The sequence below is a fragment of the Ceratotherium simum genome, chromosome 26 (assembly GCF_057802395.1).
Source record: "Ceratotherium simum simum isolate JZ-2026a chromosome 26, ASM5780239v1, whole genome shotgun sequence".
Taxonomy (NCBI): Eukaryota; Metazoa; Chordata; class Mammalia; order Perissodactyla; family Rhinocerotidae; genus Ceratotherium; species Ceratotherium simum.
The window spans coordinates 23,256,114-23,279,228 of NC_141925.1; the positions used below are offsets into that span (position 1 = coordinate 23,256,114).

The following is a 23,115-nucleotide window of genomic DNA, read 5'->3' on the forward strand; positions in this document are numbered from 1 at the left end:
TAATTAGTAAGTATTTTGACTCATTAATTGATGGATAATTAATACGAGTTTTGTGGGGATACTCAGAGGCCGCCGTGGTGGAAGGGAGCTGCCCCCCACTTAGCGATCTTTTTCTCTGTAGACTCCTGGACCCCTATTTTAACGGCAAGGGTTACCGTTGGTTACTATAGTATTTGTTGTGATGCTCCAATTTGCCTATTTTGGCCAGAGGGCACCTGTCAGGCTGGTTCCTGTGTCTTTGTGACGTGTTCCCCTCATTCTTGGAGCGCTCCCCTACTTTCTGGCACAACAAGAACTGCAGGCGTCTTTTGTACTTTCCTGCTCCTGGAGTGAGTCATTTCTGCGAGGATCCCTGGTTCCTTTCAGTGCAGAATTGTGTTTAGAAGCCAAGACCCGGGTGCTGGGGCGGCATGCTAATCAGATGCAGTGCATGGTCCCGACCTGGATCCTGGACTTATAAGGGCATCATTGAGGCCATCAGCAAAATGGAAGTCGGGTCTGTGGATTAGAAGGCAGTAATGCATCATTGGTAATTTCCTGATTTTGATGATCGTATTGTGGTTATGCAGGAGAGTGTCCTCGTTTTTCTGAAATATACACTGGAGTATTAAGGGGTAATTTATCCACGATGAATAAATTAGAGAGAGACTGAGAGAGAGGGAATATGAATGGAAGGACCGCAAGAGGAAAGTCTGGAGGCAGGATGAGTTCGGTGTGTTTGGAGAGCAGCAGGAAGTGAAGACGTGCGGGTGGCAGCAGCTCCGTGCACAGGTGCTGGGCCAGGTGGGGAGGGAGGCAGGCTTGGCTGGGCAGGACCTTCCAGTGGGACGAAGTCACTGGAGAGCTTCCAGCAGGGGTGTGGGCTTCTGACGCGGCATTACGCCCTTACCGCGCTCCGCACACCGTGCAGGGTGCTTTAGGTACCCGCCGCCTGTCCTCCGCGGTGCACCTGTGAGGGCGATCTTGGTGTCATTCCCGCGTTGCAGGTGGAGGAGGCCAAGCAATGAAAGATAGAGTAACTGTCTTACCAGCACTTGGATACTCAGTAGCCAAAGGAGGCCTGGACGCTGCTTTTCCGAATATGACCCCAAGATAGAGACCCCAGCGGGGACAGGGCGAGGGGGGCGCTGTCAGCATTGCCAGGGGTGTATGCCTCGGGACACTGCTTCTTAGAGGGCATTTGGCCTTATATGCCAGGAGTGTGGGGGGAGAGTGGACGCTCTCTGACCCCGTGGGAGTCTGCTCCTGAGCATTTTCCTTAATGATAATCACTGGTGACATTACTCGAGTCGTTACAGTGTTCAGGCCACTGTTTGGGGACTCTACGTGTGTTAGCTCAGTTGATCCTCACAACACCCCAGCAAGATGGGGCTGTTAGCCCCACTTTGCAGATTGGGAAACTGAGGCACAGGGGGTGAAGCAGCTTGCTCAGGACTCACAAGGAGTAAGTGGCAGAGCAGGTGTTTAAAGTTAGGGGACAATCAGAGAAATGTGTAGGATGGCTCTCCAAGGACAGGTGCATAAACCGAGCTGTGTGTAATAACAGAGTAATAAAAGTAATAAATCCGGGCTAAAATCCAGTGGTAGGCACACAGTGGAAGACTATTAATTTCATGCTTTGGATCTAAATTGAGTGGCATGGAATGACATTAATGGTATAATAAGTTTAAAATTTAAGTTTTAGTATGGAGAGGGTGCTGCTATTTTGGTAAATAAAATTCGTATTTATCTCCTTATTTTTATGGAAATAAATCTGGAAGAATAGATTCCAGTGTGTAAGTGGGCCTTGATTTTAGGGGGATTTGAATTGTGTTTTCTTTCTGGATGTCTGTACCTTCTAATGTGTATTCCTCAGTCGCATTATGGGATGTCGTTAACACAATAGGAGCGGTGCACGATTCCATTTATAGAAACTGCAAAACAGCAAAAGTAGCCTGTGGGATTAGAAGTCAGGGTGGCGGGGTAAGGAGGGAGGGGAACAATAATAACGCCGTGTGACAAACAAGCATGAAACCTCAGGGGCGTACAGCAGGTGACACTTATTTCGCTCTAGTTTTGGGGGGCAGTTTACATGGGCTTAGCTGATCTCGCTGGGCTCGCTCCTGCATCTGTGGTCAGCCTCGGGTGGGCCACACAGCCCTGCTGATCTTGCACAAGCTCAGTCGCATGATGGGGGTGGGGTGGCTGCCTGCTGCCTGCTGCAGAATGAGGTTGCTGGGGCTGTTGCACGTCCCCATCCTCCAGCAGGCGAGCCCAGTGTTCTCAAGGTGGTGGTCATGCAAACGCAGGCTCTGCCTGCATCACTTTTGCTAATGTTCTGCTGGCAAAGCTAGTCTCTGTGGCAAACCTGGTCTCTTGAGCCAGAGACCAAGGGGGGAGGCAGGGAGAATGCCCTGGCCGGAGTGGTGGTGGTGGGGGCACTGCAAGGTTACATGGGTACAAGAGGAGTGAAGAATCAGGGCCATTAATGTGGTAGGTCTAACACACTCAACAGCATCATTTTATACTGCATTGCGTAGGTACAGCATCGTTTATTTAACCAGCTCTGTACGGCTGGACCATTAGATTAGCATTTCCGAAGAACATTTCAAGGAATTGTAAATCCTTCAGGGGATTAATTGGGGTTTTGACACACACACACACACACGCAGAAACTTGAAGGTTGGGTATGGAAATGAATTTGGTAAGCATTGGGTTAAATGAAGAAAAATAAATTTCTTTACTGCAGGACTTATCAGAACCTTTACACACAAATGTGCGTTATGAACTTCCGAAAGTCTGAGGGGTTGCTCACACTTAGCAGGCCATGGGATTTTTTTCCAGAAGCGTCTCTTGGGACAGGTGTTCTTGGCTCTCACTCTGGGCTTTGTGCATTTGGGTTGTGTTTCGTGGTTATAAACAGCTCTGGTGAACATGGAGTGCTCATTGTTGGCCGGGGGAGGATTGTATCTGGAGGAGATGAGCCCTACAAGCTGCACTTGGGGTGACGGGGATGGTAGGAACCCTGGGTCCCACTAACTCGGCTCACTTTCTCTCGGCAGGTGCCGTTGGATCTCCCAATGGGGCGGCTCTGCTCTGGGCTCGCGCTCCCCATGAGCTGCCTGCTCCTGGTCTGGGCGGCAGGTAAGCCAGCACCTCTCCTTCCTTCAGTCATTCAGCAAATGTGCGTTGCTTGTGTCCGCACCAGGCTCCCGGGATAATCCGTGAACAAAATGATGGCCCCTGGCCTTGAGGAGATTAGACTCTAATGGGAGGGGGCGGCCAATGACAGATGCTCCTAATTATGAGTAAATTCTAAAGACTGTTGGAAGATGATGGAAAAGACCGTGTAGAACCCGGTAGGGAGGAGTGGGGAGGCTGGGTAGAGTGGGAGGATTGCAATCGAAAATACGATGCTCAGGGAAGTCCTCACTGAGTGACAGTTGAGCAAAGACTCGAAGGAAGTGGGGAGCCATGCAGATATCAGGGTGGGGGGAGGATCTCAGTGGAGGCCCTGGGGCGAGAGGCTGCCTGGAGCGTTGGAGGGACTGAAGGAGGCCGGTGTGGTGGAGGCGGGGAGCAGGAGGAGGAAAGGGATGAAGTCAGAGGAGTAACAGGGTGGCCAAGTCAAGAAGGACTTTGCGGGTTTGGGCAGAGGATCCGTCTGGCGGTGCGCACGAGGGTGGAAGCCGGGGGCCAGGGAGGAGGCGCCATGGTGAGCCAGGGGGGCTTGGACCAGCAGAGGAGATGAGAGGGGATGGGCTTCTGCATCCATCTGGAAGGTAGATTTGAAAACACTGGAACGGAGGTGAGAGAGAGGTGTCAAGGATGACTCCTGAGTGACTGGGAAGGAGGCGGTTGTCATTTCTGAGAGGCAAAGGAGCGTGTGTTTTGGGGGCCAGGGAATCGGAGTTAGTTTTGGACATGAGGTGAGTTTAATATATTTATTAAATATCTAAGAGTCTCCTTGATATGGTAGGTCCTGTATCCAGCGACCAAATGCAAATGGATGCCAGTGGTGGTGGGGTCCGGCGCTGAGGTGCGGGTGGTCTGGAGCTAAAACGGCTCTCAGAGGATTTGGCAAATTCAGTATACATCCCGCCCGGTTCCAGTCCTAGCTCTGCCTCTGCCTGGCTGGAAGGAGTACCCCAGCCTCTCATCCCGCCCTTCAATATTGGCCGAACCCAACAGGAAGCCAGAGGACGAGGGGTCAGCATCCTGAGCACAGAGAGGGGTGGGGAATAGGTGGGGGCAGGGAGTGGGCAGGTGAATAGCAGCGCCTGCCCCACTCCCACCTCCGCAGGGCAGACACATGTCGTGGAACAGCACCCCTTAGACTATCACCATTTTTCCTTTCATTTTCCTTTCGTTTGCCTCAGATGAGGGTACATTTGGTCCATCCCCACTGACGGACCCTGCACCCCAGGGTATTTCTTCAGCCTCAGGAGTCACCCCAGTGCCAGCTGGGGAGCTCCAGGAGCTGTGGGCCCGACCCCACTCTGTGAGGGCCGGGGACTGTGGTTTCCTTGTTTATGGTGGGCCCCTTGGTCTTGTCTGGGCTGATTTACCGGCCTCCCAGAAGATGTGGAGAGGTGCCAATTCAGCTCCACCTGTCCTGTCTGTTGTCAAATGCTTAGCTTGGGTGGAAGTCTCCTCATTCCTGAATGAATGGGAGGAAAAAAAAAAATAAAACTGGCCCAGCCCTCTGTAACTTCTGCCTCATAATGGTATGCAAATGGTGATGCAAGTAATTAGCATTAGTAATTAGAAAACGTGTTGGAGATACTGACGACCTCTCCCAGAAAAGCCATTCGCATCCCGAGCAGCGGAAAGCTTTGTTCCTTTGCGGCTGGTTTCCGACGTGTCCCTCTTGTTTGTGGGGCTCCGGCTGCTCAGAGTGCTCCTGTGTCTCCCCAGGGAGCGTTAAGGTCCTGCATCTGCCCGTCTGCTTCTCCGACTACATCCACACCTCCACCTGTGAGTGGGAGATGGACGGTCCCACCAACTGCAGTGCCCAGCTCCGCCTGTCCTACAAGCTGAATGACGAGAACTATGAGTAAGCCTGGGCCGGGGGCGGGGGGCGGGGGGGGGTGTCCGGGGAAACTGTGCCCCGAGGGTTTGCCCCAGGAGTTCCCCTGGTCTGGGTGGCGCCCTGCAGTGCGTGATGCTAATGCAGTTTGCTGGGGCTCCCTGGCACAGGGTCAGAGGCGAGGCGCCCTGGGGCGCTGCGTATGTAGGAGACCACGAGTATGTCACAGTGCCCCGAGCACACTGTCCCCGAGGTGTGTGGCATGTGGATGTGGATGGAATATTGCACTAGACCAGCAGTTCTCAAATTTTTGGTTTCAGGACTCTTTTGCATACTTAAAAATTAGTGAGGATCCCAAAAGCTTTTGTCTAGGTAGCTTATATCTATCAATATTTACCCTCTTAGAAATTAAAACAGAAATTTTAAATCGGAACAGCACACAAGCCCACGTTCAACAAGCCGTCAGAGCAGTGACCTTGTCACGCGTCATGTAGCCTTTGGAAAACTCCGCTGTACTCTTGTGAGAGAGAGAGTGAAATGGCAAATAATGTCTTAGGATTATTTTGAACATAGTTTGACCTAGCGGCCCCTGGACCACACTTTGAGAACTGCTGGGCCAGACCATTGTTTGGGGGTACAGTGTTAGTGGTGGAGTTCACTGTGATGTGGGCGGACCATGGAACGTGGGGTACATTGTTCCAGGTGGGTCACTGGGATAATCGATGGCACACGAGGTGCTGTTACAGGTGGTGATCGTGGGTACATATTCGGGTACACGAGCGTACACACTGGGATAGACAGCACACCAGAATATAGGGTACACTGACAGAGGTGGCATTCCAGCATATACTAAGGTGGATGGGCTGTGCTTCTGCATGTGGTACATTGGCCTAGACCAAGGATCCCCAAACTATGGCTCTTGGGCCACATCCGGCCCACTACCTGTTTTTATAAATAAAGTTTTATTAGCACACAGCCATGCCCATTCGTTTATGTACTCTCTGTGGCTGGCTGCTTTGGTGCTACATCAGAAGAGTTATGTAGTTGGGACAGAAATGGTATGGCCCTCAAAACCCAAAATATTTACTATCTGTCCCTTTACAGAAAATGTTTGCCAGCCCATGGGACGCAGGGTTGACTGTTTTTGGCGGCGTATTAGGATTATGCTGTGGTGCACAGGGCGTGTGCCTACAGGCAGCATGCAAATCATGCCATAGTTTGCTGTACCCTGGGATAAATGTGCCACCCAGAGGTACGCTGGGACAGACACACAGGTCCTGATCAATTCTTTAATGCCACGGGTTCTTCCCTTTCACTGGCTTTCCGGGATGAGCTGAGTCCCGGGAGCAGGGCTGCAGCCCAGGGCATATAAGAGTCCATGGTGGATGTGGGAGGGGCGTGGCCAGCAGGGAAGGCGGTCCTCGTCCACTGTCCCACCACACCCTGGACACTCTGCCCCCAAGTGTCCAGATCTGGTCCTTGAGGCAGGGTGACCAGGAAGCTGGAAGAGCGTGTGGCTCCTTGAGGCATGTCCCCGGGACCCCTGTGGGTCGCCTGACCAGACTAACACAGCACCTGTCTCGGCAGCAACCTCACGTGTGTCCCCGAGAACAAAGAAGGCGCGGTGTGTGTGTGCAGTATGCTGATGGACAGCATAGTCAACGAGGACATCTATCAGCTGGACCTGTGGGCGGGGAAGCAGCCACTGTGGAGCAGTTCCTTCATGCCGGGCAAGCGTGGTGAGCGGGCAGGGCGGGGCGCAGGTGTTCCCGCAGCCGGCTGGGCTCGGGGGCAGGGGGTGGGCTCCACTGGGGGGAGGGGGGTCCAAGCAGCCTTCTACCTATTCCCAAACCTGGTGGAGTTCTTGCTGCTTTCTGGGGCGCAGTCCTCTCATCTTTGAAATGGGGTTGGGCTCAGCAGTATATCAGGCTCCCTTCAGTAGACAGTCTGGACCACGGAAGGCTGACATTATCCTGGTACCCAGAGTCCCCACAGGAATTCCCCATGAACTTGCTGGGGTGTAGTGACAGGAGTTGAAAACAACGTTTATTGCTGTGTGACCTTGGGCAAGTCACATTACCTCTCTGAGCCTCAGTTTCGAGAAGAGAGTTATTATTCCCATTTTGCAGTTGAATCAACTGTAGTACAGAGAAGGCAAGTAACCTGCCTAAGGTCACACAGCTCCTAAGTAGCAGGTGCAGCATTCTCGCAGAGCTCACATCTTCGCCCCACCATCAGCAGTTCCTGAAGGGCATACTCATCCCGCTGGTGGTCGGGGAGTTATTTAAATCGACCCACGAACGAATTCATGAATGAAAATAATTTTTACATGTGTATGTTGATTTTAATGCAGATTATGTACCTGTGATCCCAAGGATACGATGGCTTAAAAAGAGACTAAGTTTTAAAACACATGAATCAAAATAAAGAAAAATCCTTAGTAAATAATATAATATACAGGTATGGCCACAAGTGTGAAGGATGAGAGGAAAGAAGCCGGAGTTTGGGTTACTTTGGCTTCTGCATTTTGCATTCACTGAGGAGGGTAGTTAATAATCGCTAACGTGCTTAAGATGAATTTTAGCAACCTAAGTGTCAGTGTTGTGATTGTAATTCTCTGTTATGACTCTAAATCTATGTGGTACCCATACATGTCCTGTGGATGTGGTGTTGGCTGACAATCCCAATGCCCCGGGGTCTGCAGGCCGGGTGGGCCGCCTCCTCCGCCCAGCCGAGCCCCTCACCAGGCATTGCTTCTCCGCAGTGAAGCCCAGGGCGCCCAGAAACCTCATGGTTCACGCCAACGTCTCCCATACGTGGCTGCTGACGTGGAGCAACCCGTACCCTTTGGAGAATTACCTGTACTCTGAGCTCACCTACCTGGTCAACATCTCCAATGAAGATGACCCCGCGGATGTGAGTGGCTCCCCAGGGGGTTTCTGCACCACCTCTTGGGCCTACGTCGAGGGAGAGACTCAGCCCTGGGCCAGAGCCCTGGCTTCTACCCTGCCTCTGTGCAGGGCCCTGATTCCCAGTGTGCAGAGAAGGGGCGTTATTTCTGGGCCCTGCCCCTCATGTGTAAAGGAGAGGTCTGGGCCAGCTCTGTGTTTCCCTGAGACTTGAGGTGGTACCTCCAACAGCCACTTAAGTCACCAAGTTCCAGAGTGAGACAGTTCTTCCTCGTGGGCTCCCCCTACCCTGACTGGTCATGAGAGGTGTCTCAGCTGAGCTGGTCGGTTTACTAACCCCAGATGATGTTTAACAGAGAGAGGAGACTGCAGGCTCAGAGCCTCCCCCAGGAAACAAGTTCAGCTGTAATGTAACATCGTTGCTTGGTTCCTGGTTCCCGTTGCATTTACTGTTATGCGATACTCAGGGCACCTGATGCTTACTTTCCAGTCAAAGCAGTGACAGCAGGTTCCTTTTTATTTATTTATTTTTTTAATTAATTTTTTTTTTTTTGAGGAAGATTAGCCCTGAGCTAACATCTGTTGCCAATCCTCCTCTTTTTGCTGAGGAAGACTGGCCCTGGGCTAACGTCTGTGCCCATCCTCCTCTACTTTATATGGGACGCTGCCACAGCATGGCTTGACAAGTGGTGCGTTGGTCTGCGCCCGGGATCCGAACTCGCGAACCCCGGCCCGCCGAAGCGAAGTGTGCGAACTTAACCATTGCGCCACCAGGCCAGCCCCAGGTTCCTTTTTAAATAAATGTATTGACATTTTAAAAAAGAGTGCTGATTGACAGGAGACTCTCAAGTAAGTCATAGCAGGGCAGTCCATAAGGGCTGGCTTGGCCCCCTCTATTTTAGTTGCAGGTGGGGGTAGAGATCATTCCCCCCCACCATGTTCTCCCCTCAGACATTCCCGTTGGGGGAACATTGGAACACCGTGTCCCTGTGTCCTACAGAGCTGGGTTCCAGTACGTGCCCTGCCATGTGCCCACTATGTGACCTTGAGCATGTCGCTTAACTTCCTTGTACCTCTGTTTCCTCAGCTGTAACGGGGTAACAGGAGTAGCTGCCCCTCGGGCCTGTTGAGAGCGCAGGGTGTGACAGAGACACGCACCCCTGCCTGGCACAGAGAACGTCGCCAACGTCCTCCTCCTCTCTCCTGAGGCCCGCAGGCCTCAGAAAGCCCATCCGCCTCGCCCCCACGCCCTGGTCTGTAACTTGCTCGCTCAGAGTCATCAAGGGCCTGCTCTGAGCTGTGTCGTGTCCTGGGACCCAGGCTGCCTGGCCTCGGCCACCGGGGAGCAGGCCCCAGACGTCTTAAGCTCCCACCTCAGCCTCTGTCGCTGCCCCCTCTCTTCCTGGCCACCAGAGGAGGTGTGGGTGTCGATTTACATCTCTCAGGTGTGGTTTCCCCCTGGCGCTGGGCCAGGACGTGGGGTTTGGGACAGGAAGTGGGCAGCCAGGCTGACAGAGCGGAGGCTCGAGGCGGCTGGGGAGAGCAGGGTGGCACAAACGCCAAGGCAAGAGGCAGGTTCGGTTTTGTCGATAAATCTCTCTCCCGTGTCAGGGCCCGTGCAGGGCTTGGTTCAGGGGATAGGCTGGAGGGAAGAGAGGGGTATGAGCCGTGGGGTCCAAAGAAGTGGTATTTGTGTGTGTCATGGCTGGATCCAGGTTCCAGGCATCTCCAGCCCTTGGCCCTGCTGTATTCTGTGCTGGCTTCATTTAGGCGGGCTTTTCCCTCAGGTCGTGGCCGATATGCCCACTAGCAGCTCCGGGCCTACATCCCAAAGCCGCAGGGGGAAAAGTTTTTCTTTCCAGGTAGTCCCAGTAAAAGTCCTGGGGCCAGGGCTCAGTTGCTGGCTTGCGTCACGAGCCAGTCTCTGAACTGGTCGCAGGCTGTGGGCAGGGGAGAGGGTGCAGGTGCGGTGCTCTGATTGGCACCTCTAGAGCGGCAGGTGGGGTCAGCTCATCTCAAACCAGATGGGCTGAGAATGAGGGAGGGGGGCTCCCCAGAGGGAACTCTGAGGAAGAGGCGGCAGGGACGGGGCTGGCGGAAGCACAGCCAGGTTTAGGACCTAGTGCTGAACTCCAGCCAGTGGATAGCATGGGTCAGTGTGCCCGGGCTGTGGCTCACTGGTCGTGTGGGTGCTCGGGGCTGGCCCAGGCAGAGGGAACTACATGAGCAAAGGCTTGGAGGTATGAAAATTCATGGCATATCTGAGGATTATGGGGATGTGGGAATGTGTGCAGTGAAAAAGCAAAAACTGAGGCCACAAGTCTATTCAGGGTCATGAGTGCCACGCTCCTGATGGTTATGTTTACCATTTCTCATGTGCCCACTATGTGCCAGGCATGGCATATATTATCACCCGTGGTTGTGAGAGCCCTGCGGGTAGGAAGGTGTTCGTCTCTCCGTTTTAGTGATGAGGACGCTGAGGCTTGGAGAGGTGGAATGCTCGCCCAGGGTCCCACAGCTGAACATGGCAGAGCTGGGATTTGAACTCCAGAGCCTGTGTTGTTTCCTCCCCTGGATCTTTCTCAGCGGTCTCCCGAACACCTGGCCTTTTGGTTAAAAAACAAGCAAACTGACAGAAGTTCCTGGCAAGCTCTGACTTCTCTTCTTTTCCTTAGTAAAACATTTCCCAGTCTCCTGCTCCAGTCCAGGGTATGTGATTCCTTTGGTGAACTAGGTCCAGCTCTTGCTTCCTGCTTACCCATATTTGGAAAGAAAGGAAGACAGAAAGTGCGAGTGTCCTCTGCCTGCCCTGGTCTCCCCCCGCAGCTCCCGCCCCATCCTCAGCTCCGCTGGAAGCCCCAGCTGCCCTCCACTTCTCCGGCAACCTCGTTGTGCAGACCTCCCCTCAGCTCTCTTGACACCATTTCCCCAAACAAGCTTCCAACCCGCAAACAGAAGCGGAGCTGCCAGGAGCTGGGAAGGGGCCGCTGGGGCCAAAGGAGGAGGGAGGGCTGCACAGGGACGGACCCTGCTGGGGGAGGAGCACCAGGCAGAGGATTCAGGCCAGTCTTACCTTCTGTCAGAATCAATCTGGAACACAAATTTTACTTCATTTTTTATTTTTTAAAGTTTTTTTTATAAAAGTAATATTGACATACAGTAAAAAATTCAGATGGTACGAAAGGACTTAGATAGGGAATATGTTTCTCCCTCAACCCTAACGTCCAATCCCTCTTCCAGATGTTGACCTCTGCTCCCATCTCTTGCCAGGAGGGAAAGGAAGGCCAGGCTAGAGCAGGCAGAGGCCTTGGAGGCAGGCGTGTCCTTCCAGAGAGTGTGTGCCTATACAAGCAAACGTGTGTTCATGTTGGTGCTACACAATACACGATACAATAGAAAAGTAATCACTGTGTTACTTTTCTCTTGCTACATAATAACATTACCACAAAGGTAGCTGCTTTGAATGGCACACACTTATTGTCCCACAGTTCCTGGGGGTCAGGAGTCTGGGCACAGTTTAGCTGAGTCCTCTCCTTAGCATCTCACAAGGCTGCAATCAGGAGTCAGCCGGGGCTGCGGTCTCACCTGAGGCTCAACTGGGGAAAGGTCATGTCCAAGCTCTGGTGATGTTGGCAGCATTCAGTTTCTTATGGGCTGTTGGACTGAGAGCCTCAGGTTCTCGCTGGCCTTTGGTGGGAGGCCGCCCTCACTTCCTTTCTGGTGGCCTTCTCAAGGCCAGCAAAAGAGAGAGTCTCTTAGGAAGCTGGAATTACAGTCTGACCTGGAGTCATCACATGTGTGTAATCCCTATGCACCTGTGACCTTTGCCATGTTCTCTTGCTTAGGAACAAGTCACAGGGCCCGCCCACACTCAATAAGAGGGGGTTACACAAGGTGGGGTCACGGGGCCATCTCAGAGTCTGTCTGCCACCGTCACTGCCTGCTCCCTTTTTTTTTTTTTTAACATAAAAGGCAGCAGACAGCACACACTAATCTTCATGTTACCTTTTCCACCCAACAACAGATCCTGGAAGTCCCTTGCCCTGGGGACTAGGTTGGATGGGGCTGAGATTCTAGGCCAGTGAGTTTGGGCCTGACTGTGGAGGCTCGAGAGAGCTCATGAAGGAAAGAGAGGGACGCGGTGACCCTATCTGTGCTTCAGAAAGGTCACTCTCGTGCTCCGCGCATGCCAGGCCCTGTCCTAGGTGCTCACCTGTATTAGCCCCTTTCATCATCACAGCAACCCCGGGAGGTAGGCACTCTTATTATCGCCGTTTTACAGAAAGGACATTGAGGTGCAGAGAGGTTACGTCACTTCCCTAAGGTCACGCAGCCAGAAAGTGGCAGTAGGGTGTCTTATCTTCGTTTTACAGATGAGGAAACTAAAACTCAGAAAGGTTGCTCCGGTCCTGTCACGTGGCTGATCAGTGGGGGAGCCAGAGGGAAGGCTGATCCCCTGCCCCATCTCGCTCAACTCTGGTCACAGTAGTGGAGGCGGCACCATAGGCCTGAGTGGAGGGAATAACCAAATACCCAGGCTGGTGGCTCTTAAACCCTGCGGGGTCATCTCAGGACGGCAGCCAGGGTGGGAGCTGGTACTCCCCTCCCCCATAGCTGGTGTGCTCATGTCTCCCTTTCCTCTACCAGTTCAAAATCTATGACGTGACCTACCTGGATCCCGTCCTCCGCATCGCAGCCAGCACCCTGAAGTCTGGGGCTACCTACAGCGCACGGGTGAAGGCCTTGGCTCAGAGCTACAACGGCACCTGGAGTGAGTGGACCCCCAGCGTCAAGTGGCGTAACTGTGAGTATCTCTCGGTTAGAATCTCTGCTCCCCATTTTTACTCTGTGGACAGACACTTCCCAGGGCTGAGCCTCTGGGTCTCCGTATCCTAAGATGCCTCTAACTGCGGGTAACAGAATGACCAGCTGACACGGTGTACCAGTCAGGGTCGGCAGGGTAGGCTATAGTAACAAATAAGCCCACAAGTTCTGTGGCTTAATACTGTAGAAATGTATTTCCTGCTCCAGTAACAGTCCAACGTGAATGTTGCTGGTTTGTGAGTGGTTTTCCTCCCTGTGGAAATTTGGGCACTGGGGCTCTGTCCATCATGTGGCGCCATCATTCTCTAGGGCAAAGATTCTTAACCTTTTTGTATCCTAGACCCCCTTGTGGCAGTCTGGTGAAGCCTGTGGATCCCCATCTCAGAATGTTTTTAAATGCATAAAATAAAATACATAAGATTACAAGGGAACTAATTTTATTGAAATGTGGTTATAAAAATATTTTTAAATATATTTGTTATCTGGGAATATATGCTTCTTTATTAACACTAAAAACAAGATCTAGTGGTAGTTCTCATAAATACTATAATTTCAGAGTAGGTGAGCATAAATGCTGTTTCATGATACTGCAGCTGGAATGCAATACGAGAATAGCTGTGATTTCTATTGGGGGCTGAGGGGCTGATGCTATTGCTATGGTTTGCTCCCTGCATTCCTAGTGGGAGGAAATGCAAGGTGGCAGAGGTCAGTGAAAATAAAGTCATTTCTTTCCCATTCAAGTTCCCAGACCCCTGAACTCTCTCTGCAGCCTTGTTGGAGGTCCGTGGACCCCAAATTAAGATCCCTGCTGTAGGGCCCTGCCATCGTCGGCCTCCAGCCAGCAGAAGGGGAGCGAGAGCAGGGAGACCACACCTGCTTCTTAAAAGCCTGAGCCCAGAAGTGACACACATCACTTTCTCTGGAGTTCCATTGGTGAAACTGATAACGCGCAGACACATGGCTGCAAGGGATTCTGGGACATGTAGTCCCTCTCTTGGTAGCTGCACCCCCCCAAACAATCTTTACAACTCTATCACACATGGCTTTTACAATAAAAATATTAAATTATCTCACATGACATGAAGTCTTACAGGTGGGCCTTCCCAGCTTTACACAGCAGCTCAGTGATGTCACCCAGAGTCTTGTCTTTTTTCTCCACCATCTTTAGCATGGTGGCATTTTATCCTTAGACTTGTCACCTCCTGGCCCCAAGTTGGCTGCTGCACACACCCTCATGCCCCAGGGCCCAAAGGAAAGGAAAGACTGCCACGAGAGAGTGCACCTCCCGAATCTTTCTCTTTTATCATGAAGCAAAAATCTTTCCGGAAGCTTCCCTAGCAGACTTCCCCTTGTGTCTCATTGGCCAGGACTGCCACGTGGCCTCTCCTAATGGCAAGGGAGGCTGGGAACTCAAAAGTCTGGAGAGGGGAATAGAGTAATCATGAGTGGCCAGACCTCAGGGTGGGCACGTTGCTGCCTGGCAAGGAGGAAGGGGAGGTGACTGGTGGGTAGGGGCGGCTGCCCCCATCTGTACGATGGGGAGGAGTAAGGGCTGCCGTGAGCATTCAGTGGAAGAAGGATTCTTCAGTGTGCTGGACACAGTGGCGGTTGGCAGTCACCCTGACCCAGCCTGCGACATGTCCCTCTCAACATTGCTCATTTGTCCCATAGATATCTCTTGACCCGTCTGTCTCCCGCTCTGGGCTGGGGCTCACAGGTAGGGTCCACTCTGTCTGCGTCTCCAGTGCCCAGCACAGGGCTGGGCGCACAGTGAGGGCTGGGGAACGTGTTGTTGAACTGATCTGATTCTACCATTGACCTGGGGAAGGGAAGAGAAGCAGCTTGTATGGAACAGATACCACGTGCTGGACGTGCATTCATTGTCTCCACCATATTTACTGAGCTCCTACTGTGTGCTTAGCCCTGTGCCAGACATTGGGGAATCAGCGGTGAACTAGACGAACATCTCTCCTCTCATGGAACTGACGTTCTGGAGGGGGAGACAGAAAGTAAACGAGTAAACAAACAAATCAATCAGTGAGATGGAGATCTGGAAGACAGTCAGCCTGGGAATAAAATAGAGCAGCGTCAGGGGATGGAGTGATGGGAGGGGCGACAGTAGAGAGGGTGTGGGGAAAACTTTTTGGAGCGGGTGACAGGGAGGCGAATGAGGAGAAGGGGCCAGCTGTGCGAAGATGAGAACAGCAAATGCTTACGGACGTGCGGGCGCTGTCCCGCGTGCAGTGTCTGTAAATCGTGTAATCCTCACAGCAGCCCTACGAGATGACCCCATGGTACAGATGAGGAAGCCGGGGCACAGAGAGGGTGAGGGACTTGTCCGGGGTCACCAGCAAGGATATGACAGAGTCGGGCTTGGAACTCAGGTCGCCCAGCTCCAGGGGCCCTGCACATGACCTCTGTGCTTCAGGAGAGAGGGAGCAGCAGGTTCAAGAGCCTCAGGTAGGGCCGGCCCTGTGGCTTGGTGGTTAAGTGCGCGCGCTGCGATGCTGGCGGCCCGGGTTCGGATCCCGGGTGCGCATCGAGGCACCACTTCTCTGTTCATCCTGAGGCCGAGTCCCACATGCAGCAACTAGAAGGATGTGCAGCTACGACACACAACTATCCACTGGGGCTTTGGGGGGAAAAAATAAAATAAATAAAATCTTTAAAAAAAAAAAAAAAAAAAAAAGAGCCTCAGGTGGCGCTGAGCTTTGGAGGAGCAAGGGACAAGGAGTATGATGAGGGCTCAGCGCAAGAGGGGGAGAGTAAGAGGGGATGCGGCAGGGGGGCTTGGTGGCCGCCAGACCACACAGGGTGTCAGAGGACACTCTCCTGAGGCCTCGGTCCCAGCTCTGGGAAATGGAGACCAGCGTACGTAGCCCGACGCAGGCTCACAGCTTCCCTCCTGCTTGCAGACTACCAGCAGCCCTTGGAGCAGCGCCTCCCGCTTGGCGTCAGCATCTCCTGCATTGTCATCCTGGCCGTCTGCCTGTCCTGCTATTTCAGCATCATCAAGTGAGTCCCGCGTTCCGCACGGGATGCCGCCGAGCGAGCCCCTCTGGGGTGTGGGGCGGGCGAGAGTTCTCCTTCTGATCTGTCGGCTTGCAGTCCTTTCGTCCAACAAGAAATATTTATTGAGCAGCTACTGTGCACGAGGCACTGAGGCAACAGCTGAGAACAAGACCGACCAGGACCCTGTGCTCCTTGTGGGCAGACAGAGGTGCCAGGCCAACCAATACCGACGACCGTTTTCCATGCTCTGAAGGAGATGTGCCAGGGCGAGGGGAGCTATGTTCTGGGGTGCTGTTTTGGATCGCGAGGCAATATTTGAGCTGAGACCTAGCTGGGGGAATGAGCTGGCCAGGGGAAGAGCTAGGAAAGGACCTTCCTTTGGCGGAAGGACATCCCCCTGGGTGTCCAGGGTACAGTCCAGAGGCTTGGGGGCACATGGCCATAGACAGAGGAATTCTACACTACTGCCCTGATGGAGTCAGGAGTCCTGGGTTCGGATCCTGGCCTTGGTCTGGGTTCGGATCCCGGAAGTCGGTAGCTGTGTGACCGACAGGTTGCTGAACCTCCGTCAGCCGTGGATCCCTCCTTTGCAGGTTGAGAGTAACGGGGAGAACATATCTCGTCAGTCCTAAGAGTCCTAAGAGAGTCCTGGTCACGGTGGGTGGAGGTAGAAGGAGCCTTGCTTCCAGTGAGTTCGAGCACTTGGAATTGTGGAGTCTTAGAGGCTCAGGCCTCCCATCTCTGAAATGGGACTAGCAAGTCCCAGCTCCCCACATGAGGATTGGCGATGGCCGAGGATTGACGTGGGCGTGTGTCCCGCACTTTGCCGTGCACACAGTAGGTGTCAGGGAATGAAGTTGCCCTCTCCACGTCTTGTTGCTGATGCCTCTGAGCGACCCTCCTCTGAGCCTCAGTTTCCCCCTCACCTGTCCCTCTCCCACCCCACTCCCTATGTTGCAGCCCTCCAGCCTCCTTGCTGTTCCTTGAATGCACCAAGCAGGTTCTTCCCTCGGAGCTTTTGCGCTTGCTGTGCCCCTGCCTCAGAAGCCCTTTCCCTCCTCCACCACCTTCAGTTGCTGTTCAGAGGTCACCTCCTCCGAGAGGCCTTCCTGGATCACACTCTCCATTCCTCTCTATTCCCTAATCTTCTTTATTTTTATGCGTGATACTTATTGCCATGAATGAATGATGTCATATAAGCATTTCTATATCTGCTTGTCTGTCTCCCTCTTCTAGAAGGTCACATCTGCGAGGGCAGGGTTTTTGTCTGTCTTGTTCACTGTAGTGTCCCCGAGGCCTGGCACAGTGAGTGGTACATTGTAGGTGCTCAATAAATGCGTGTCAACTGAGTGGAGCAGGCAGAGGCTCATCCAGAGATGATCGGAGAACCTTTCCTCCCAGCCTGACGCTCTCTGGCTCCAGGCAGACCCAGGGAGAGAGAAGGAAGCTGTTTCCTCCTGGGTTCCCTCAGCTTCTCTGGCCACCCCAGGCCCCTGTCTGGTACCGTGCCCTCCGCTGCTCCAGAGAGAGGGGAATTGACAGGGAAACCCAGAAGTCTCTTTCTGCAGCTTGAGTCTCTCTTAAGTCCCTGGGGCTTGTTCCCACTGAGGACAGAGGTGACCACGGTAGGAACTCCATTCTGGGCAGCAGAATGCTGGAGCGTGACCCTGGCTCTTCTGCCTGCCAGCTGTCACTTTACCTCTCTGGACCTCAGTCTCCTCATCTGTAGGAGGGGTTAGCAGTAGAAGCTGCTGTGGAGTTAGGGAGACATCCAGAAACAACCAGCATGGTCTCTGACCTCTAATAAGTATTGGCGACCATGATGATTTTTATGGGAGGAGCATCAACCTGTCAATGATTGAAGACCAACACCTTTTCCTTTCCTTTTTCAGGATTAAGAAAGAATGGTGGGACCAGATTCCCAACCCAGCCCACAGCCCCCTCGTGGCTATTGTCATCCAGGATCCTCAGGTAGGAGAGTCGGTGGGTTAGGACGCTTTGGCCTGCGCGTGTCAGGAAATATGATTCAGATGTCTGGGATGTTAAGGACATTCATTGGCTTTTGGAATTGCGCGTGAGAAGTCAGGACGGTTTCAGGGTAGGTTGATTCAGCAGCTTAATGTCGTCACTAGGAGCCCAGAGGCCTTCACTCCCCTCCCCTCCGCTTCCATGGCTATTCTTTCAGCCTGGGGTTCCTCTGGGGTTGGTCTCTTGGTTTTTTTCCCTCCCTTGGGAGGAGATCATCTCCTGGAGGGATGCCTGGACCAGAACAGGAGGCCAAAAGGAGAGGAAGAGGGGACAGGCTTCCTGTGTCTTCCTCTTGAGAGCAGGAAACTGTCCAGAAACACCAGCAGATCTCTCCTCAGTTCTCTTTGGTCTGAATTGCTCTACATGCCCTTTTCCCAGACCTATAAAAGAGTGAGAATACCTTGAGACCAGCCAGGTGGTCCCCCCGGAGCTAGGGGTGGGGTCAGCTTCCCCAACTCGATGGCCACGTGGGGTTGCCTGAGTAGTATCAGGGTTCCCTAGGAAGGAGGGAAGGGGAAAACAGGCCCTGTCTAGAACAGAAGGTCTGAGGTCCTCCGTTCTCCAGGGACCCTATGGCAGGGTCTGGAGTCCAGTGGGGCTGGCCCTGAGCCCCGGCTCTGCCCCTTACCTGCAGCATGGACTTGAGCAAGTTGCTTAACTTCTCCAAGTCTCAGTTTCCTATGTGGGTTAAAGTAGCGTTTACCTAGCAGGGCTGATGCTGGAATTCACTGAGACAATATGTGTAAAGCGTATATTACAGGGTCCTGCACATGGTAAGTGCTGTTTATGTGTCAGCTAGTTTTGCCGTGTAACAAATCGCCCTGAAATTTAGAGGGTGAAAACCACCATCATTTATGTAGCTCTTGCTGCTGCAGGTCGGCAGTTTGGACTCAGGGCGGTGGTGTGGGTAGAGGGATCCTGGGCTGGGCTGGGCAGACCGTGGCCGGGCCTGTCCCCAGTGGCCTCACTCGCAGCTCTGGCAGTTGCTGCCTCTCACCTGGGGCAGTGGAGGTGACTAAGCCAAGTGCCTCTCATCCTCCAGCAGGCTGGCCCCATTGGCGCAGTGTCACTTCCACCACGTTCTGTGGGTCAAAGCCAGTCACGTGGCCAGGCCAGATTCAAGGGTGGGGGGAGCATCAGAGTACTGTGGCCATTTTTGCCATCAGCCACAGCAACGCGGTATTAGGGCAGTCTCTTTCGTTCTCAGGACACTGAGGCTCGGAGAGCTAAAGTGACCTGATGGGACCTCAGACCTGGTGACGTCAAGGCTCACAGTCTCTCTGCAGCAAACACTGACTGCGCGCTGCTGTCCGCCGGGCTGGGCTGGAGGGCCACTCGGCTCTGTTTCATGGGCTGCCTCTGTGTTCTAGGTGCCACTGTGGGGGAAGCGGACCCGAGGCGAGGAACCAGCCAAGTGCCCGTACGTATATGCACTTAGGTCGTAGCCCACGTGGATTTGGAAGGTGGTGGAACTGGGGCAGTGGGCCCCACCTGGAGTGTGGAGTCAGAAACCCACCTCCACGTCTGCCTTCTCTTTCTCGGCATTCAGCACTTGTCCTGTGATGCTGGGCTTCGAGGGGTGGCAGGAGGAGGGGTGGTGTAGGTAGGTGGGCTGCTGGCTGGGCCCCCTGAGGTTCAGTGCCTGAGCGGGGCTGATAGAGTTTACAACCAGCACAGCTGTGCCAGTTGTTAAAATGCTGACGTAATTGCATACTGGTTCGCAAATGGCCACTATCCTCAACCCTTGAGTATCCTACCATCATCCTGGCCTCCTTAACTCCTCCCTCAGGTCCTCCTGGACTACCCACAATCCAGTAACTAAAGGGTCTATTCTCAGCACAGCAGGGGACTCAGGACGCTGCCCCAGCCCTAGGACTCCACAGCCATTCTAATTGGTCATGACTTATGCTGTGGCCTTGATAAGTATTTTAAATATCATCCTTGACAGACTTTTCCTTATTCAATAGACTGAGTTTGTATTAGGTGATAGGTTATGCGCCAGGCTCCAGAAATCCCAAAGTAAGACACAGGGCCTGCCTTCAAGGAGTTCCCACTCCAGTAGTGAAGATAGACTGATAGATTATTGAATATAAAGTCAGGAGGCATGTCTGCAGTAGATAGATAGATATCAGTGCAGGGCGATTTCAAGCTGGGCTTTGAAGGATGAATAGGAGTTTTCTAAGTGGAGAAACTGAACCCTGACCAAACTTGTCTTTGCTTTTGCAGACGCTGGAAGACTTGTCTTACCAAGCTCCTGCCCTGTTTACTGGAGCACAGCCTAGAAAAGGATGAGGATTCCTCCAAGGCTGCCAGAAATGGGCCTTTTCAGGGTCCCGGAAAGTCAGCATGGCACCCTGTGGAGATCAGCAAGACGATCCTCTGGCCAGAGAGCATCAGCGTGGTGCGGTGTGTGGAGCTGTTTGAGGCCCAGGTGGCAAGTGAGGAGGAGGACATGGAGGAAGATAGAAGGAGCTTCTGCCCATCGCCTGAGAGCAGCGGGGGCAGCTTTCAGGGGGGCAGGGAGGGCATCACAGCCCGGCTGACAGAGAGCCTGTTTCTGGACCTTCTCGGGGGTGAGAGTGCCGGCTTGGGGGAGTCCCGCCTTCTTCCACCTTCCGGAAGTGCTCAGATACCCCAGGCCGAGTTCTCAAGTGCATCGTCCCAGGGCAAGGAGCAGCCTTCTAACCCGGAGTCGAATCCTCCCGCGACTCTGACCCAGAGCCCAGCCGGCCTGGCTTCCATGGAGGCGTCTGCTGCCACGGCAGACAACCCCGCTTACCGTAGCTTCAGCAACTTCCTGAGCCCGTCCCCCGGTCCTGGAGAGCTTGACTCCCAGCCACAGCTGGCCGAACACCTGGGGGACGTGGACCCCAACACCCCCCCGCCCCCCCAGCCCTCTGAACCACCCCCTGCGCTCCAGCCTGAGCCGGAAACCTGGGAGCAGATCCTCCGCCAGAGCGTCCTCCAGCACGGGGTGGCCCCGGCCCCCACCCCGGCCCCCACCGGCGGCTATCGGGAGTTTGTGCAGGCGGTGAAACGGCGCAGTGGCCAGGATGGTGGGGCGGCGGGCTTCGGCCCTTCTCGAGAAGCTGGGTACAAGGCCTTCTCCGGCCTGCTGGCTGGTGGTGCCGTCTGCCCAGGGGCGTCTGGGGTTGAGGCCAGCAGCGGGGAGGGGGGCTACAGGCCCTTTCAGAGCCTCACTCCTGGTGGCCCTGGGGCCGCTGCCCCAGGCCCCATGCCCCTGTTCACCTTTGGACTGGATGTGGAGCCACCTCCCAGCCCTCAGAACTCACGCCTCCCCAGCAGCTCCCCAGACTGCCCTGGTCTGGAGCCCGTGGGGAAGGGGGAGGACAGACAGAAACCCCCGCTCTCCCCGGAGCAGGCCACAGACTCCCTCGGGGACGACCTGGGCAGTGGCATTGTCTACTCAGCCCTCACCTGCCACCTGTGCGGCCACCTAAAGCAGTGTCACGGCCAGGAGGAGCGTGGCGAGGCCCACGTCGTGGCCAGCCCCTGCTGTGGCTGCTGCTGTGGAGACAGGTCCTCGCCGCCAGTGAGCCCCCTGAGGGCCCTGGACCCCCCGCCAGGTGGGGTTCCCCTGGAGGCCAGCCTTTCTCCGGCCTCCCTGGCACCCTTGGGGGTCTCAGAGGAGCATAAATCCTCACTGTTCTTCCAGCCTGCTCCCAGCAGTGCTCAGAGCTCAAGCCAGAGCCCCAAAATGGCAGCCCTGCTCTCCACAGGGCCCCCGTGCATGAGCACTTCCTAGGTGCGTGCCCTCTGGTTGCTGAGGCCGGCAGGTGAGGACTGGGCCTTACCCATGCCTGCGAAACGCCTCCCCCTGGAAGGCAGCGGGCTGCCAGAGAAAGACTCGGAGAACCGTGGTATGAAGCTGTGAGGCTGTCCCATCTGGGGCTACAGAGACCTGACCCCCCCTGCTCCCGACCTTGGCCTGAGCTCACCACTTCCCGCCAGGGTGGAGAGCGCTGGGCAGCCACGCCCACAGCAGGCGCCTGTGGGGGTCGGGAGGTCCCTGGGCACCTGGGCTTGTGAACGAGCCATTGGCCACTTCATCGGTCCACAGCTTCTCCAACGTGCTGTCCCTGTCGTCCCTGCCCAGTGCGCACTTTGTCCACCTTATACTCTGGTACCCATTTCTGGCCCCATCCCAGGATTAGCTGCCGCCGTCTCACTGGATTAGACACTGAGCCTAGAAACTGATCACGCTAACGGGGGAAGGACTCAGGAGGCCTTGGGAAACTGATGGGAAACTGAGGTCCCGGAAGGGTGGCTATTTGCCCAGAGGTGCCCATTCATTCAGCAGAGCTTCATTAGGTTGCACCTAGGAGGCAGGATCTGGGCAGGATCAGGGGTGCTTAACCAAGTGGGGGTAACAGAGAAGGACACGAAACATTGTGATTAGCACGTCATGACAATCTGCTGTCAGGTCCCCACACAACTGTAAGGCTGGGGGCTCCTTTTAGGTATGGGATCCCCAGAGTGAACCTGCCCAGCTACCTTGGGGCTGGTCCGTGCCCCCGGGGATACCGTTGCTGGCAGCCACAGAGACCAGAGAGCGTGGCTCACATCCCGTGACCCGGCTGAGCGGGGCATTCCAGACAGCGGACCAGCACGTTTCGCCGGCACGTTGGCCCAGACCTCAGGTCGAGGAACACTTGTTTGTGTGCGTCTCAAAGATTGTTTTGTCTCCTGGTATTTGTGTTTGCTGAGGAGGGTGGAACGGGAGGGGGTGGAGTTTTGTGTGAATGAAGGTTCTTTCTCTCCTTTTGTTTTTCCATTTATTAAACAAACACACTGCTGGGTTCTGTTGCGGGCACCTCATCTCTGCTAGCTCATGGAAACCTCCCGTCAAGGGAAGCAGGACCAGGAGGTTAAGGAACTTGCTGTCTCTGGGTTCCCCTGAGACAGGGAATCAAGTGCAGTTAGTTGATTCGGGAGGTGATCCCAGGAAACCCTGCCTGGGAGCGGGGAAGGGAGGCAGGGAAGGGCGGGAGGCAGTAAAGAGCGTTACCAGAGTGCCGGCGTGCACAGCTGACACTCAACCCCCCTAGGAGCTCTGGGACCATGCACAGCGCATGCCTGGAGGTGTCCGCACAGGTGGGGTGCTAGGGTGCCTGTCCACCAGCTCCCCTCTGTCTGGCTGAGGGCTGCTTCCAGGGGCATTAATGCCCTAGCACTTCCCGCTGCTCCAGGAAATAGGCCCTCAGACTGGCAGTTGGAGATGTTGGAGCAGCCTTTGGTGCATCAAGGAGATGCAGCTGTGGCACTGGCAGCAGCTGCTACACTTTGCCGAGCGTCAAGTTAGTTTTCATGCAG

At 54.3% G+C, this 23,115-nt stretch overlaps 1 protein-coding gene across 2 annotated transcripts in view; it reads left to right on the top strand.

Annotated features, from left to right (window-relative positions):
- The window catches only part of IL4R (interleukin 4 receptor), a 39,199-nt gene extending 16,599 nt beyond the window's left edge, over positions 1-22,600 (top strand). For both annotated transcript variants that reach the window (XM_087417177.1, XM_087417175.1), the window contains 9 exons: positions 3,042-3,123; positions 4,897-5,035; positions 6,596-6,747; positions 7,773-7,924; positions 12,565-12,721; positions 15,657-15,756; positions 17,646-17,724; positions 19,152-19,201; positions 20,008-22,600. In XM_087417177.1, coding sequence (XP_087273303.1) covers positions 3,060-3,123; positions 4,897-5,035; positions 6,596-6,747; positions 7,773-7,924; positions 12,565-12,721; positions 15,657-15,756; positions 17,646-17,724; positions 19,152-19,201; positions 20,008-21,547 — 2,433 coding nt within the window. In that variant the 5' untranslated portion in view covers positions 3,042-3,059 and the 3' untranslated portion in view covers positions 21,548-22,600. The remainder of the gene's footprint in view (positions 1-3,041; positions 3,124-4,896; positions 5,036-6,595; positions 6,748-7,772; positions 7,925-12,564; positions 12,722-15,656; positions 15,757-17,645; positions 17,725-19,151; positions 19,202-20,007) is intronic.
- The last annotated feature ends 515 nt before the right edge of the window (positions 22,601-23,115 follow it).